The 18,579-nt window shown below is 45.2% G+C and overlaps 1 protein-coding gene across 1 annotated transcript in view; it reads right to left on the minus strand.

Annotated features, from left to right (window-relative positions):
• ABHD12 (abhydrolase domain containing 12) overlaps positions 1–17,568 on the minus strand; it is a 21,603-nt gene extending 4,035 nt beyond the window's left edge. The window contains exons 1-7 of the mRNA XM_014962420.1: positions 17,444–17,568; positions 14,992–15,116; positions 13,093–13,198; positions 10,286–10,405; positions 7,743–7,773; positions 2,612–2,657; positions 1,236–1,365 (exon numbers count right to left, since the gene is read on the minus strand). Of these exons, the coding sequence (XP_014817906.1) occupies positions 1,236–1,365; positions 2,612–2,657; positions 7,743–7,773; positions 10,286–10,405; positions 13,093–13,198; positions 14,992–15,116; positions 17,444–17,454 (569 nt within the window). The 5' untranslated portion in view covers positions 17,455–17,568. The remainder of the gene's footprint in view (positions 1–1,235; positions 1,366–2,611; positions 2,658–7,742; positions 7,774–10,285; positions 10,406–13,092; positions 13,199–14,991; positions 15,117–17,443) is intronic.
• Positions 17,569–18,579: the final 1,011 nt, after the last annotated feature.

Below are 18,579 nucleotides of genomic sequence, written 5' to 3' on the forward strand. Positions count from 1 at the left end.
CAGTCTCCTCTTCCCCAGACTGAACAACCCCAGCTCCCTCAGCCTCTCCTCGTAAGACTTGTGCTCCAGACCCCTCACCAGCTTCGTTGCCCTTCTCTGGACCTGCTCCAGCACCTCGATGTTCCCACTGGTCTCCCATACCCAACCATCTCAAATGCCACCAGGCACCTGCATTTAGGTAAGTGATCGAGTCCAAGGAAGTAGCACACCATGTAGCCCCTTGGAAGAACCTCCTTTAAGGTGGCTCTCATGCTCCCAGCATAGCTGCAGCTGTTTGAGACAGCCTTTTACCCCTAGACCACAAAGTTTGAGCAAGAAAGAGGGGAAGGCAGGGGTGTGGGCAGAGGGGTGCTGTGTTCCAGGCAGCCAGAGCGCAGGGTCCCAGGGTGACAGTGCAAGGAATTTCCATAGCTGGGTCAGAAAGCAGCAGGGGTCTCCCCCAGGCATTTCCCTAACAGGACAGGGATATCTCCAAAGTTGCTGAATCCTCCAAGTACAGCATGTTTGAAAAGCTTCAAGCTCCGGGCTGGCTACGGTCACCAGGGAACTCAGCTGGGGGACCACGGTCCCAGGCCACTCAGATTGCAGTGCATTGGGAAATGTCACGAGCATGCTCTGACCCAGAAAGGGATCCTGAACATGGCAAAAATTTAGAGGAAGAGCCAAAGGAAAAGCCTTTGCCTTCTCTCAAACAAAGCAGGACATTTAGTATCACACAGCGATGTAGAGGCGCTATCCCGAAACAACTCCCTGTCCCAGCAGCCCATTTGTTGGACAGCAAGGTGAGCTGTTGTGGTCTCTAATGGTTTGTAGAATCTCTAATGGACAGGAGAAAACGTTTTGTAAGGGCAAGTCAAGCGCACGCGCACTTGTGTCTGAGATACTCTTTCAGAGTACATCAGAGAAGCCTGATGTTCTGCTCTGAAGGACATATAGGTTCACCACAGGAAGAGGTCAGTGCAGTCCCACTTTCTCTCCCCTGGGTCGATCTGCATTATATTATTCTAAGTGTCTTTTTTTCCCCAGTGTAACCCTCTGGGCAATGAAGGTTCAGGATCAATTCCTGTAGCCCTTCTCACTCTGTAGAGTGCAAAGGGGAAGCTACTCTGCAGCAATTATGCCACAGACCCCAAGCCAAGCCAGCTGGGGATTACAGCAAACAGCCCCTTCATCCAAGGTTGGTGTTTAATGGTTTTCAGAAGCCACTATGGCCCCAACTGAGATCGGATGCTTACCCCGTGCCCAAGGAGTGTCCCCAGATGTAGACAGGGTTGTCTCCGCTTCTTGCTTTTATCCAGTCGAAGACATGAAGGGCGTCGTAGGTCATTCCCCTCTCTGATGGGCTGCCTATTGAATCGCCCCAGCCTGAAACAGAAAAGAGAATCCCACAAACTGCTCAGCAAAACCAGCCAGCTCTTCCCACGGAGCCCCATTTGCAAGAGCAAAGGGATCTGGGAGATGGGGAGTTTCTGATTATTTCACTGGGCACCTCTACGATTGCGGGCTGAAAGCCCCAATTGATCCGCAGTTCATTTAAACAAGGTAACTGCTGGCTGCCAAGGAGTTTTTGCAGATTTAGGCAACAACAAAGACAACAGCTGGATATCAAATGCTGCCACGCTGTGTTCCTGCACCTACCCACCCTCGACAGCCTGGTTCCCAAACCTTAGCCCGCTCTTGCGCGCCTGTAACCAATTTGTAAGTGGAGCCTCCAACAGCGTAAGAATTGGATGCTTTGGGTCAAAACCCAAGCACGTTTCACAAGGCTGTTGCAACATCAGTTTGTCCACGCTGGTCGATCAATGCCCTCAAGCAATTTTCCACCCTCCTGATTGTTTTGGCTCCATCACTGTTGCAGCATGTCTATACATCTTATGCTAAAGCAGCAAGCACCCCCGCGTGCCTTTTGATACCTAATAAGCAGCCAGAGAAGCAGCTGCCAGCAGGACTGAAAAAACAGGGCAAGCTCCTACAAATAAACCTCTCCCAGATGTCTTCTTGATAAAAATGCAACGGATTAATTTCTTTCCTGTATCTCCAGTGGCATTTCACTGCAGCCATGGCTTAAATACAAAGAAGGGAAAAAAAAAAAAAAAAAAGAGCAGCAGATGCCTGAGTGCTGGTGGCAGAGTTGCAAAATGGTCAGCATTTATTCTGTGTTTTATCTCACCTATCAGCTTTTAAAAAGAAGTGCAAATTCTGTTCCCTGTGTGACCTCAGGGAAGTGAATTAGATCAGAGCCAAAAGACTCCATCTAGGCAGGCTTCCTAGTTCCCAGATGTGCACCTGGAGGATCCCTTAACTGGATGCTGTGACAGCATCCGTGCCTGGGACAGCCTTAGCTCCCCAAATCAACCAGCCCTGTGCTGGAGACAGGAGCCAGAGTCCACTGAGCTGGACATCAGGAAGCAGTGCTACACAGGATGGCACTGGAAAGAAACTTCTGGAAGTTCTTTGGTTACCCACGAGGAAAAAACAAAGAAATAACCACATCTAATTAGCTGGCAGCAAGCATTTATGAAACAATAGCTCCCCTGAGGGAGCAACTTCTCTGCTGCTTCTACAGAAAGAGACATCTAAAAGAGTTTCATAATAAAAGAAGCCCACATACCTCGATAATCAAACGTGACCACGTGGTACCCAAGGGAGCTGAGAACCTGGAGAGGAAAAAAACATGCAGAAACCCATCACAGAGACTCGCACAGCAGCCATGCTCTTGCCTCAGGCCGAGGTGCTGGGATCTAATTTATAACATTATCAGCCTGACGTGGTGAAGTGAGACCTACAGCTTTTTGGTGTAGCAGGCACAGAGCTTTTCAAACACTAATAATCTCACCCTGCTGGCTTTACTCCCATTTGTTTCCTGGACCTCGTAACAGGCTCTCTTAGATGTTGATTCTCCTTTTAACAGCTTTGCCCTTATGATCCTCAAATATCCTGTGACCAAGAAACACTTTCAGGTTTTGCCAGTGAAACACTAGGACTCCTTCATTTAGGTTACTCAAATTGGCATAAATGTTAGCATAAAATCCAGGAGCCTGGTTTCAGAAGGCTTCACTGTATATATACATCCAAAATGTGCAATTGCTCTATCATGAACATTTATGTTACAGCCAACGGAAAGCCTAACAAAATCTGTTAAAAGCAAGTAAAAATACCCCAAAAAATCAGATCAACTTGCTTGGGAAAAGCGTCTTGCACTTCAGAGGTGGCTTTCTCCTCCAGGTTAAAGAAGAGACGAGGCTGAGGAGGAACAGGAACACGCAGGAAAAGCACCAGAAACTGCCACTACTGCAGCTGCTAGAGGTGTTAAGGTGCCCACCTCAGCCTTCACGATGCAGGGCCCCACACTAATAGCACCCTCTGCTTTAGAGCGTGGCTTCTGCTGCCCATGGGCCTTCCTTCCTACCCTGGCATTGGGCAGCTGCAGCACCCAAACGCCAGCTTCCCAAGAGGAAAGCAGACGTGCAAAGCAAGGCCAAAGTATGGCCCATCACAGTGGATACACAAGAGAAAGAAGAACCTCCACCATCAACATCCAGCTCCTTCTGGGGAAGGAAGCAGGAATGTTACAGCTCATGATGAGCTCCCAGCAAGCCTGGGAGTATCCCAATCCAATGCCCTGCACTAAAACAGCCTCTTCTGGTTTAGTCTTTTTTTTAAGTCTACTTTTCTTTCTTGTTTTTCCCCTTAAAATTAGTTCAGAAAAAGTCTCAAATGAAGCCGGTGAGATTTCAATCGGCTTTGCAGATAACAGCCATTTCCTTTGACCCTTAGTAGGACATTCAGTGTAACAATGCCAAATGTTTTATTTATAGTAATTACTTACGCCCCTATAACGACACCGTATTGTTTCATGTGCTGCTCTAAAGTTGGGTAACCTCATGCAGGGGGCAAAGAAAAACTCTGCATCAGCTCTCCACTATCCCAGCACGTCAGTGTAATAACAACTAAAAGCTTCACGGCCAAAGCCTCCACGTACAAGCAGGAAACACAGAAGGAGCTTCCTGTAGTGTGTCGTTGACAGTCAAGGTAGCTAAGAGGTCAGGATTCTTGTTTTAAAAGGTTTTGAGTGGTATTATCTGACCTGCTGGAGAGCAGCTCTGAGGAGAAAGACCTGGGAGTCCTGGTGGACAACAGGATGCCCACGAGCCAGCAATGTGCTCTTGTGGCCAAGAAGGCCAATGACATCCTGGGGGGGCATCAGGAAGAGTGTGACCAGCAGGTGGAGAGAGGTCATCCTGCCCCTCTGCTCTGCCCTGGGGAGGTCCCATCTGGAGCACTGGGTCCAGTTCTGGGCTCCCCAGTTCCAGAAGGACAGGGAACTGCTGGAGAGGGGACAGCAGAGGGCTACAAAGATGATGAGGGGCCTGGAGCATCTCCCTTAGGAGGAGAGGCTGAGGGACTTGGGGCTTTTTAGTCTGGAGAAGAGAAGGCTGAGCGGGGATCTGATCAATGCTTATGAATACTTAAAGGGAGGGTGTCAGGAGGATGGGGCTGGTCTTTTTTCAGTGGTGCCCAGGGACAGGACAAGAGGAAATGGGCACAAACTGGAATAGAAGAAGTTCCACCTAAAGATGAGGAGGAACTTCTTTCCTGTGAGGGTGGCAGAGCCCTGGCAGAGGCTGCCCAGGGAGGTGGTGGAGTCTCCTTCTCTGGAGACATTCAAACCCCACCTGGACACGTTCCTGTGCAACCTGCTCTGGGTGGACCTGCTCTGGCAGGGGGTTGGACGAGATGATCTCCAGAGGTCCCTTCCAACCCCGTGTGATTCTGTGATTATTCAAGCATGAATAATTTTGATAACATGAATAACACAGTGACCCTGAATATATTGGTAATGGATATCTGGAAACCAGGCTTAAGCAAAGAATAACCAGACACTTGTCCAGACTAGAGGAAAGTGTGCCCCTCAAAGACAGTTTGTGTCTGGTTGCTGCTCCTCCTGCTGGCTTCCTCATCATTCTTGCTTCTGGTTAATGTCTTCAAATGCACATCAACTTGAGCAAGAATGGTGTTGGACACATGCTGCTCATAGACTATGGACCAGTGACAGTCTCAGCTGGCAGTGCTGATGCTGAGAAAAGCTGCTCACGTGAGTCAATCACTGGGAAAGAAAGGACAGAGACCTCTTAGAGTTATTATTTCCCTTCTGAGCCTCTTCTAGAGGATTTTGCCTGCTGCTTGCTGCCTACCAGCAGAAATGACCAAATAGACCACCCTACACAGTCTCCTCAACCAGCTTTCTGCAACTTAGCTCCTTCCTTTTTCTTAAAGGAAAAAGAAATATCACCTGCCCTCCCTGAGGTTGCCAAACAGCATTTTCTAAGTGATCTGAATAAAAATAAAGACTTTGCAGCAGGGGATCTTGCATAAAGAGCTGCACTGCAATAAAGCTTTTTGAGTGCCAACACTCTGACACAAATTATGAAAATAAAGGAATGATAGCTAAATGCACAGGAAAAACATAGACTCAAGATTCCCTCTGAAATGAGCCAGCAAAAATAATTATGGCTCTTTTAGAAACACGTGATACGAGACCAAGAAATTGTGTATGAGAATTTCAGCCAAGAGAGAGTTTAATAAAATAAATCACTTCAAAAGTCATTAGGCAAAAGACCCAAAGCAGCTGAAGTTGCCTGTTCTCACGTAACACGCTATGGTGCTCCGTCTGGGAAATCCATTGGGTTTTATACAAAACCTTCAGAGCTTGAGATGGCACCACTCCTACAGACTGTGCCAAGCCAAAGGGGGAAACCCAGGCTGAACCTGCCTGCCTGAGAAGTGATAAAGTAACCCCTGCACTGGCAACTTTGAAAATATTTTACTGCATCAAATTGTTCTGTAAATAAGCAAGCATCAGCTTTGTCACCCCAGCCAACTAATGAACCAACGAGGAAGTTTACACTGGCTTGGCTCAACATTTTGGCATTTAAAAGACCAAATATCACCTTCAAAGAGGTGAGGAATCCGAGCTGGCCTAAATCCACGTTTATTTTCCCAGCAGCTGGTGACGTATGGCATCATGCCATACCATCAGGTACCAGTACAGGTTAGGGGTGGACCTGCTAGAGGCAACTACTGAAGAGAAAGATCTAGGGGTCCTGGTGGACAGCAAAATGACAATGAGTAAACAGTGTGCTCTTGCGGCCAGGAAGGCCAATGGTATCTTGGGTTGTATAGGGAAGAGTGTAGCCAGCAGGTCAAGGGAAGTCATTCTCCCCCTCTGCTCTGCACTGGGGAGGCCACAACTGGAGTACTGTGTCCAGTTCTGGGCTCCCCAGTTCAAGAGGGACAGGGAACTACTAGAAAGAGTCCAGCGAAGGGCAACAAAGATGATTCAAGGATTGGAGCATCTCCCTTATGAGGAGAGACTGAGAGAGCTGGGACTCTTTAGTCTGGAGAAGAGAAGGCTGAGGGGAGACCTTATCAATGCCTACAAGTATCTCAAGGGAGGGTTGAAGGAGGAGGGAGCCAGACTCTTTTCAGTGGTTCCCACTGAGAGGACGAGGGGCAACGGGCACAAGTTGGAACATAAGAGGTTCCACTCAAATATGAGGAGAAACTTCTTCACGGTGAGGGTGGCAGAGCCCTGGAACAGGCTGCCCAGGGAGGTTGTGGAGTCCCCTTCCTTGGAGATTTTCAAGACCCGCCTGGATGCTCCTGAGTAACATGCTCTGACAAGCTCTAGGCAATCCTGCTTCAGCAGGGGAGTTGGACTAGATGATCTCTATGGTCCCTTCCAACTCTAGAAATTCAGTGAAATTCAATGCATGGCATCCTCGCAATAAAAACCACCTCCCTGGGGCCCAGCATCAGGGGCGTCACCACAAGAGTGAAGAGCTTCATACAACCTTCAGACTACAATTTAAGAAGGATGTGGATGTCCCTGAATGCATCCAGAGGAGAACAACAAAGCTGATGAAAGGGCTGGAAGGAATGTCCTATGGGGAACAGCTAAAGACTTTGGGGTTGTCTGCTCTGGAGAAAAGGAGGCTGATGGGCAGTCTCATTGTTCCCTACAGCTTCCTGAGGAAGGGGAGAGGGAGGTGCTGATCTTTTCTCCCTGGTATCCAGCGACAGGACACATGGGAATGGTTCGAAGCTGTGCTGGGGGGTTCAGATTGGACATGAGGAAGCATTTCTTTACCAGGAGGGTCATCAAACACTGGAACAGGCTTCCTAGAGAGGTGGGCGATACCCCAAGCCTGTCAGTGGTTAAACAGCATCTTGACCATGCCCTTAATAACACGCTTTTACTTTCGGTCAGCCCTGAAGTGGTCAGGCAGTTGGACGAGATGATCACAGTAGATCCCTTCCAACTGAAATTATTCTATTCTATTTCATGTTGGTAAATATATAGAGACTGGTAACATACAAAAGAATACTCTTAAATGGTATCTTAAATTAGTAAACTAGTTTAATCAATCAAATTATGGCTGTGATGAAGTAAAGCTTTTTATTTTTCCTCTAGTGTGTTGTGAAAGTATTCCTGGAAAAGAACCTGGTTAGATCATCTGGAGCTGACAATTAGCAGCAGCAAACAAAAGACCTTCCAAGTATATTTTAATACAGGAAAGCACGCTCTTGGCTTACAGACCCCTTTTCCCATATCTAGAAGAGATGAAAAGCCCTAAAGCTCTCTTGCCTGCTGGCAGAGGGCTGTCCTGAGCAGCCTCCTCAAGTCTGTGCACATCTGATGCGTTGATACAACCACTCGGACAACACGTGCAGCCACTTACCTTGTAAAGCTCCACGCGGTGATCCCCTCCTCTGGCCAAAGTGATCCACGAAGAGAAGAGGAGAAAACAAAGAAAGAAAAAAAAACCCCACACGTGAACATTTAAGCTTCCAGAAACAGACTCTCCCAACTGCCTCAGGCTTCCAGTTTAACACAAACATGTCAAACATAAGAAACACCATAACTGCTTTGTCACAGGCTTCAAGGAGACAGCAAGGCTTTGCTGAGCTACGTAGGACACAGTTTTAAAATCAATTTCTCCCTATAAATCTTTTTTTAATCACAGTAGCTAAAGACAAACTTTTCAACCCACCTTGTTATCTGCCTTTTCCAAAGCCTGTAATACATCCAACCCAGCCTGTCCCTGTTGGCTTTGCAGACCCTGCTCTCCTGACACCAGTGCTGCCCCAGCCAGGAATCCCTGCTCTCCAAGGCGTCATGCTCTCAGCAGAACTCACCACATTAACCCAAGCAGCTGACCTTTGGATTTCCTCACCTGGCTCCAAGCACAGGAAAGACATGTGCAGAAGACTAAGCAGAGAAAACCAGAGACACACACTGTAAATAAGTCCAGGCCAAGAATCTGCTTTAATATTTTTTTTCATAAATTATCATCTAGACAATGAAATAGAAAGGAGTGAAGATGCCATTACATGTTTTAAAATATATCTACAATGTGATACGGCTAATCCACGCTCAAACTTTAGTCTACTATTGATGTAAGAATAGAATTTACTCCTGCACTCATATGAAAACTCTAAAACACTACGACTGGTTTGGTCAGAGCAGCCTCTAAACCAAAATGGTATTTTCCAGACCTCCCTCTAGGAACACGTGCACTTGCCAGCCAAAAGCTGGCAGCTCCAACCGTGCTACAAAATACCTAACGCAGCCAATAACACTCTGGGCAAAACGCAAGGGGTTGCTTGTGAGTAATTTTAAATCCTACAAGTCTGAAGAAGAAGATACAACTTGCTTGAAAAGCCACCCTTGACGCGCACACATCGGTGCCTTTTCATGCATTTCCTCAAAGTGCAGCAGAAGAATTTTTTCTAAAGGGATCAAGTAAACATAACATTTTTGCCTCGGCTCCAGACCCCTCAGGAAAACCAGAAAGCCAAGGCAGAGCCTTTTACTTATGGTTAATGCAGCCCTTTGCCCAAAGAGACCAAACAGGCAGCGTAGAAACATACAGCAATAGGATATTAAAGCTGAAATGGCAAAGCTGATACACCTCCAGCTTCTCCAGTGCACAGAGTAAAGCGAAGTGAAATATGTAATCGATCCATAGCTCAGTACTTTATCTCTGTAGCACCTGGGGGAGCCAAGAAGTAAATCTAATAAATATGCACATTAACAGAGATGCTGGTCCCAAATTACCACCATTAAGCTGCAGAACAGCTTCCATTAGTATCACTTGCTACACCTGATAAAGGCAAACAAGCAAAGCAGTATTGCATATAATGCAACAATTTGATTAAACCTTTTAATGCACCAGCACAAGACGACAAAGACAGTTTCCAAAGACCCATCTGCTCATGCACTTCCTGGCTCACAGCACGCATCTTCCACACCATGGCCTGGTACCAAAAAAAGAACACTACCAACACAAGAATTTAGTTGAAAAAGGGCAACGTTCCTCTGATATAAGAGCTAGTAAACCTTCACTACCAGCACAGTTAAAATAGAGTTTAATTGCTTTACATCACAGAACTTGTATTTCCACAATGCTTCTCTTCTTCCAGAGTATCTATGAGTAGACAACACATTCAAAAGAACATGCACTGGCACTCAAAACTCAGAAAGGGGGGCTGGTACTCTTTGTAAAATGTATATTAGTAAGGAAAAAGACCATGTTCTAGTAACTGAACTAAGGCACTGTATCATGCAGAGATGTGGCAGGAAGAACATGATTCTGAGAAACATTCAGGAAGTTTCACACTGTGCTAATGTTTTGTAGCATCCAGCAACAAAGTATAGAGAACCAATCTAATTCCTTAGCTGATAGCACATGGTCAACTATAAAATTACAAATTTTAGAAATGCTCCTGTTCCAGACAAATGTCCTGTGCATATGCAATAACGAAACAAAACCAGTGCATTACCTTCCTCTTTCCTTCTGTTTCTCCTTCCTCAGAATGTGTTAACTACTAAAATAAGCTCACGAAAGGAACTGGAAAGTTTATTTAATGCACGTAGATCTCATATATGGAAGCACTAATACTACCCCATGTCTTGATTTGGAGACCACTATCCTAAAAAGAATTACTTCTCCCTACCTGATCTAGTAAGTGCCACAGTCTCCTGGCTTCTGGCAGACAGAAGATACAAGATAAACTACAGTATCAGGTGTCTCTGGTAACTGCAATAAATCTATTCCCACATTCAATAAATGGAGAGGCATGTCTTAAAACGTGCTTTCCTTTGAAAAGAAAGGACAAGCACCAAACTGCTTTTAGATTTTGTTTTTAATCTGTGTGTTGAAACTGTGGCAAGCCAGGAAAACACAGCATGAAACCAAGTCATCACTGTTTTGTGCCTCACCTTGTTCCCGCATTGCCGTGCAAGTAAAGGATAACAGGATGGCTGGAACCCAAAGCATCTTCAAACCATAACTGGTCCTTCCCTCGGGCGTTCTTCCATAAGGCTGCAGGGACAGTGTGCCTGTAATACAGAAGGAAAAGTTACATCAGCCTGTTGCAGTGTCTACCTCTCAAATTTTCAGTTTTTCCAATCAAAACTAACTCACTAACACACTCACACCTCGCACACACTCTTCACAAAACTGTCACAGCCAACAAACAGCCAAATTTAAAAGGCAGTGGCTAGGATTATTTCTATGTTTTCACCACCATCACCACTGCCTTCAAAACTCAGGGCTGTGTAGGGCATCCAACTTCATAGGCAAACCCAAAGCACAATTACTGAACTTATTGCTGTTCTGGAGAAAGAACCTCAGTTCCTCAGCTTTTATGGCACTTAGTTACTTTAATTAACATATTATGGTCCCTTCCAACTCTAAAAAATTCAGTGAAATATGCAGGATTCACAGCTAGGTCAGTAGGTATTCAGAATAATCACCAAAGTCAGCTGGTTTTGGAAAGAGTGTTCGGTGACCATATGTGACTCCATAATTGATTTGAGGTAAAAGGGGCTCAGGGTCTCATGAGAAGATCGTGTATTTTGTTTTCAGACACCAGGTTCTTGAAGGTATAATATTTTAGCTAGAAAAGCTACAACCTACAGGAGCTATGAATTTTTAACTCACAGCTATTCTTCTTTAGTTGATACAGCTGGGCAGCCAGTTAGAGGGGGTTCAACATTGGTGGAATCAAAAGAGAAGGGAAGGAAGAAAACAGAAGGGAACATAGGCAGTTAAATTGGATAATTGCTCTAGAAGACAAACACTGAAGGCGAGTACATGTCCACAACCATCTCAAATTGTGGAGAAGGGAGCCAGCTTACAGCTGTCAGAAGTCATTTGAGTACTCACATGCTTTTCTCCTTGGAAGACAGACAAACTCCATTTACACAACTTCCTCCCAGATGTAAAGCTCCGAGGACAAACCAACACAGGGGAACACGATGTAAAAAGTCTACTTGCACCCATACAGCCAGCAGACATTGAGTTCTCAAAGAGGAAAAAAGCCCCAATAACTGTAGAACTCATAACTTCTCCAACTGTTCTGCCTCAAGACTTTTGCAAGCTTATGAACCAAGCAGGCTGAGGACTTGGTTTCAGAAGTACACCAAACACAAGACCTTATATTGGCATTAAAGCAAGGCTCCAAACTTTCATCAAAAAAAAAAAAAAAAAAAAAAGACATGGACTCTGAATTGCCAGCACAAGCTCTAAGTTCTGTCCAATAAAGATACACAATACACTTGTAAGGGAAACAAAATAAAAATCTCAAGACCACAATCTAAACTTACTCAACAGTTCAGCAGGTAGAATTTTAATTGTCAAAGAGAACACACAAACCATTATTTATCAGCCTAACCTGGAAAAACTGAATTTCTGGCTTCTAAACGTGCCTTTCACCAAAATTCACTTCAAAGGAAGGAACCGCCTTTGTGTATCAGGATATTACTGTTCCATTCAACAGGTCATATACCCTCAAGTGAAGAGAAAAATCTCTACCGCATCAGTGGACACATGCAAATTATACACACGTGTAACTGAAAACTCTAAATCCTACAGCTTAAAAATCTAACATCATGGCTGTATGTAAGGAACAGCCCCCTTCTGCCCACACCTGACACGGTGTCTAGCCCTTTTTACAGATGTTTGCTGCCCTTGCATATATACTTAAACTGCAGGCACTTCTTTTTCTGCAAAGCCAGCAGGAAATCTTTCCATGACTTTGAAACTCCTGGTGTTGAGACACAACAGAAAGTGATGACAAGAAACAGATGCAGAAGCTGGTTTGAGCTGGTCTAATAATATGAGAAGTACTGAAAGCAGACCTTTTCAGACAAAGAACCAGTCATCTGTGCTGGTCGTGGCTAACAAGGAGTTAAAATGAACTGCCCTTGCTTGGGACCAGAAAATCTTCTTCAAGAGGAAGGAATGACAAGTGAGCTCTGACACTGTCACTTGTTTTGTTAGGAGAGTAAACTGTGTGTTCCTTTCTCACCCACTCTCCAAACGTTACATATGTTTTATACACAGAATATTCTTCCTCCTACTCTGAACACTTTGATCCCGTTTTCCTATCTTCCCCCACGTTTATTTTGCGAAACAAAATATGAACAGCAGTTGAACGACAAAACTTCTAACTCCTCGGGTCTTGCCTGATAGAGAGGCATGATCTTTGTAGCAAGGCAGACCCGTAACCTTTACGATTCCAATTTATGAAGTTTCTCTGAGGTCACCCAATTGCGTTTCGGGCATTACTGATCTGAGTTCAGATGAGCTCAAGAGATTTGCATGCTCTTCAACATGAACTCAGTCATTTGGCAGAGGAAAACACAACCATCCACAAATGGGAGCGGGCGATGGTTGTCACGTGCACAGCAGGAGATTTAGGCTAGGCAACACTGAGAACAAAAAGAAGGATAAAGATGCCCAGCACATACTGCACAGAACAGGCTTCCTTACCAGACTCCGATGGTCACATCCTCCTCTGGCTGCAGGTAATAATTGCAGGTGTGGTTTAAACCTTGATCCTGTGGTCTTTTCAAGTCAATGAAATATGGGACCCTCACTGAAATACCAAAAAAGAAAAAAAAAAACAGGGAGCGGGCGATGGTTGTCACGTGCACAGCAAAAAATACTGGCTAGGCAACACTGAGAACAAAAAGAAGGATAAAGATGCCCAGCACATACTGCACAGAACAGGCTTCCTTACCAGACTCCGATGGTCACATCCTCCTCTGGCTGCAGGTAATAATTGCAGGTGTGGTTTAAACCTTGATCCTGTGGTCTTTTCAAGTCAATGAAATATGGGACCCTCACTGAAATACCAAAAAAGAAAAAAAAAAACAAACAAACAAACAATAGAATATGAAATCTTTTAATTTTTACCTCTATCTTCTTACAAAACTGCTTTACCAAGACACTGTAGAGTTGTACAAACTGGTCTGCTGCACTGGGAAGACATTCTTTTTGTGTGAAAGGATGAACTGGCTACAGCTGTGACTAAAATACGAACATCAAAGAGCGCAAGGTAAGAAGACACAACCAACCATCAAGAAAAAAACAGGGAGCAGGCTAAAATTAAGCGGTGGGGGAAAACAAAGCTCTCTGTGACACTCATTTAACCATCTCTGCCCAGTACATCTTTGTAAGTCTCCCCCACACAAGAGAGTCCACTCCTGCTGCGTCAATGGGGTGGTTTAGTTGATTTGGCAAACCTTTTACCGTTTGCGTTGTGGCTGTAACAGAAGTTGCTGATGGGACAAACTCCCTGGGTGAAGGGTGCATCCCAGAGATGTAATGTGTTTCAGGATGACACGTGGTTTCAGCCTCTCCAATACAACCATCTAAAGGAGCTACTGCATTACAGTAGCAGCCACCACATTGCTCTTGTCCTGTCAGAGTAAGATAAATCGTGTTAAACACTGTCCTCCTGAGCCTTTGAGAAGGACATAGCAGAGAGATACTATAGAGAGAGGACTTCTGGCAGCATTGAGCAGTTTTAAGGACTCTCTTCTCCCAATGATTCAGGCTTTTCCCATAAACTCGAGCTCCACTCCAGCAGAACCAGGAAATCGGTCTCCTGGATATTTAGTGGCATAACAATTAACATACCAAAGCTTTTCTGCTATTTACACACAAAGAAACACCGGTAATGGTGACAAGTCAAATTTCACTTCAATTACCCCAAAATACCAATAAAAATTCCACCAAGGTGAAAACCAAGGCAGGTAAGAGGTGATGTTAAAGTGGCAAATCTGGCCCCTTAGACTGCAAATCTATGCCTGGGCAAGTCTGTTTGCTCTTCTGCAAAAGCACGTGGAAGAGCCGCAGACAAAGCCAGGCACACCACCAGAGACCCGTTGGGTGATTTTGGCATCACCACAGAACTCAGTGACATTTTCACAAGGGTGGTGGATCTTCCAAGGGGACGGTAAGTTCCGTAGCTGAGGTCTGGACAGAAGCACAAATCACTGCTAGCAGTGTTCTGGGAAAATTATTCAACTTCTCTGTGCCTTAATTCTTCCATCTGCCAAATGTGGTACGACTTTCTTGCTAGATTTTGTATTGCAAAGATACGGACAATGTTACAGTGACGGGGGCCAGGTGAGTATCTACTTCAAAGCAAGAGAAATATATAGAAATACAGGCAATTTTTATGTATGGCATTTATCACTGGGACAGTCCATCTGTTCTACACAAACAGATCACCATCATCATCATACAGTGGGAGATTTAGCACATCAACGGTTAATTTAGTGCTGTGTTTCAGAGCTATTGGGAATCACTCACAACACATCACACAACCAAAAAACCACAATTTGTTAACCATACTGATGACACTAAATCTGATCTAGTCTAGACCCTTTCGGCTGAAAGTTGGCTTCAGTTTGGTCACTGTATTTATAAAAAGACATATTACAAAGACCTCCAGGGCCACAGAGAATGCTTTTCAAACCATAGTTTGGAGAATTTACCACCTGGCAAAGTTAATATTCTTCATGTTCACAAGCTCTACACACGCAGGGTGAAAGTTACGGCAGACAACTGAAAGATAAAGACACTCTTCCTCCTTCATCCCTCACCCATCCCAACAGACTGAGTCACTTACCAAAGTTTAGGAAGACCAGCTTCGCCTGAATAGCAGGGCAAAGTTTTACTAGAAATGGAATGGCTATGTACACTCCCAACAACCAGATTATTAATTTCCGCAATCGAAACCATAATCCGTATCGCCTGTATAAAAAAAAAAATAAAGAAAAAAAAAAAAAGACAGACCTGAATACAGCAGGAATTTTATGAAGCAATTTTCACAATCACAATCTGTGTGCTTGGTGTATTTGAAAACTTTTTTTTTTTTTAATAAAACCTGGTTATTTACTCTTTAAACAAAACTTTAAACAGCTTATGTAGCCTTAGCTGTTTGAGAGAAGCAGAAGCAACCAAACTGTCAGCTGATGACATGCAGCTTCGAAAAACAGAACAGAAACTCCCCAGTGATTACATTTTTAAACATCCTGTAACAAGAGCTTTTTTTTTTTCTTTTTCTGCTGGTTTAACAGATTTCAGGATCTCTAGAAATGCGTATCACATGCTTGTCTCCAAAATGCAGCCAGACTTACTATCAGCAAGATTTGGTCAGTTATATTTACACATGGTTCCTCAAAATATGTGAACTGAGACTGATAGAATTACCAATAATCTCATGTACAGACTGGAGCACACCTCCTGCCTTGTCCAGCTAAAAGGGTTCATAACTCTCAACACTCTGGAAAGCAAGTATTTTTAAGTTACAAAAAACATTATGAAATTTCTTATCTGTGGCATCATTCCCTGTTAGTCCACACTGAGTTTGGAACAATTGCCCCAGCACTTTATTTCTGTTTTCTCCTAAGTATTCTGGTTGGGAAGAGTAAGCAACAAAAAACACCAAAGCACCATCAACTACAGCAAAAGTATGGAAAGATCTCGCAGCAGCCTCTAAGCAATTTCTCTCAAAATGGACTGTGTTGCCTCAGAATAAATACCACTTACACATTCATATATGTATATCACAGAATGATACGGGGTTGGAAGGGACCTCCGGAGATCATCTAGTCCAACCCCCTGCCAAAGCTGGTCCACCCAGAGCAGGTTGCACATGAATGTCTCCAGGAGGGGTTTGAATGTCTCCAGAGAAGGAGACTCCACCCCCTCCCTGGGCAGCCTCTGCCAGGGCTCTGCCACCCTCAAAGTCAAGAAGTTCCTCCTCATGTTTAGGCAGAACTTCTTATACTCAAGTTGGTGCCCATTTCCTCTTGTCCTGTCCCTGGGCACCACTGAAAAAAGCCCAGCCCCATCCTCTTGACACCCTCCCTTTAAGTATTTATAAGCATTGATCAGATCCCCCCTCAGCCTTCTCTTCTCCCGACTAAAAAGACCCAGGTCCCTCAGCCTCTCCTCATAAGAGAGGTGCCTGTATGTACACATAAATGTGTACTTCTAATAATCTAGTTGATTTAACATTTTATGGGCAGAAACACTGAGGCCCTCAACTATCATTGCAATCAAGAACTAAAAGGAATGTAAAACCTTCAGGCAAGACAACTTCTTTTTGTTTTCCAGCAGGCAGTCTTGAGCAGGAACCACACTGCATGCCAGTGAGCAACCAGTTCTTGGGATTGGGAACTGCCAGCAGCTGGAAGCAGAGATTAGTTTTTCCAAGAGGCATGAAATTATCCATCTCCCACTTGGCAGTTTTAGGAGCTGACACACTGAGCTTGCTCCACACTGGTGCTAAGAGGGTTTGAACACTGTCAACTGGCTGAAATTATCAACTAGAGAGCCTGAAGACCTCATTTTTTAAGCATTTCTACAAGAAATACGAGTGTATAGACAGAACTGGGATGGAAATAGTTTAATCATGCGTCAAAATCTTCAAGATCTCAACAGCTTTTGTAGCCCTGAGCTAAAGCCAAAACTCTTGAGGAACAGTTTTTCAGCACAGCGAAAAAGGAGACACCCCAGCCCCCCCATCCAGCTAAATTGTCCTCATGATTGCTGGGGTCACGCACAGGGAACAGGCTCCTGTTCATCCCAAACCTGTTTCCACCACACTACTGCCTTACCTACAAGTACCTGTCTCTTGTCTCCTCTCACCCAGGAACCATCTTCTCGACTTCAGAAACATTTACCATCAGAATCAATGCACTTTTCTTGACAAGCTAAAGGAACCACCATTTTCCAAGAGGAAAAAAAAATAAAATAAAATATTAAGACACTTCCAGCCAGCTCTGACAACGAAGAGATGAAGAAAGCCAGCAGGGCTTCCAGTGATATTTCCGTACCTGCTGCAACAAGCCCATGTCGAAAAGTTCTACAGATTTAATACTTCCCACGGCAAACCTGACAACGAAGAGATGAAGAAGGGCAGCAGGGCTTCCAGTGATATTTCCGTACCTCCAGCCCAGTTTCTGAAAGCAGTAAGGAAAAAGCAGAAACAGCAAAGGGCTGGGAGAGGAAACAGTAGAGAACAGGGGCACTAGAAGAATATCACTGAATACCAAAGCCTTACATTGACCTACCTCTGCCTCATGGAGATCAGCAAATAGAAGGGGAGGTGGCAGAGGTTCCAAGGGCAGAAGAAAGCCTGCCTACGGTTGTGGTCTCTGAGAGGGACCCAGAAGACGTACTCCAGAACCAGGGGTGGCAGAGCAATCCACTGGGAAATGCTGTAGGGTCAGCTAAATACACACGCAAACCCCACAGCTTTGGAAAGAAACAGTCAACGTTTCGCTCGGGCTAATCACAGCCCTCCACTCTCAAATTAAAATCAGCTTTCTGCAACCCACCCCCACATTAGCACCTACTGCCTATTTCCGTCCCTGGAATGGGGTTTGTGGAAGAGAGGGGTGGAGAGATGGCTGAAGGGTGGCTGACATTTAGTTGCTGAGCCATCAGGATATAATTTAGCTCTCTTCAACAAGAAAAGGGTGTCTTTTCATTAAAATTTTGTCTCATTTTGCTGGTTGCTCAGAGTTAACAGGACCCTGCAGTTTCCTCTCGCCTGACACTCAAGGAGTGACTCTGCCATCACCACCCTCCCACTGAGAAGGGGTGAGCAACCAGGCCAGATGGGGCTTTCCAGCAAGCTGTCCTGCCCAGGGCTGAGATCCTCCTGCTGGAGGGACTTCCACATACATCAGGATGTCAGTCCTACGGGGAAAAAAAGAAAACCCAAACCCCACTTGTATAAAAAGGGACCAGAATCAGGTCGGAACTCCTCCAGGCATGACAAAACACAGGCTCTTCAGATGTCTGGGCTGCAAAACCATGTACAGGTTGGGCAGAGAATGGCTGGAAAGTAGCCCTGAGGAGAAGGACTTGGGAGTGATTGTGGATGAGAAGCTCACCATGAGCCAGCAGTGTGCTCTGGCAGCCCAGAAAGCCAACCCCATCCTGGGCTGCATCAAGAGAAGTGTGGCCAGCAGGGCCAGGGAGGGGATTCTACCCCTCTGCTCTGCGCTCCTGAGACCCCACCTGGAGCTCTGTGTCCAGCTCTGGAGTTCTCAGCACAGGAAGGACATGGACCTGTTGGAATGGGTCCAGAGGAGGGCCACGAAGATGATCAGAGGGATGGAGCACCTCTGCTGTGAAGACAGGCTGAGAGAGCTGAGGTTGTTCAGCCTGGAGAAGAGATGGCTCCGGGGAGACCTTGGAG

Source organism: Calidris pugnax, unplaced genomic scaffold (assembly GCF_001431845.1).
Source record: "Calidris pugnax isolate Ruff unplaced genomic scaffold, ASM143184v1 scaffold147, whole genome shotgun sequence".
Classification (NCBI taxonomy): Eukaryota; Metazoa; Chordata; class Aves; order Charadriiformes; family Scolopacidae; genus Calidris; species Calidris pugnax.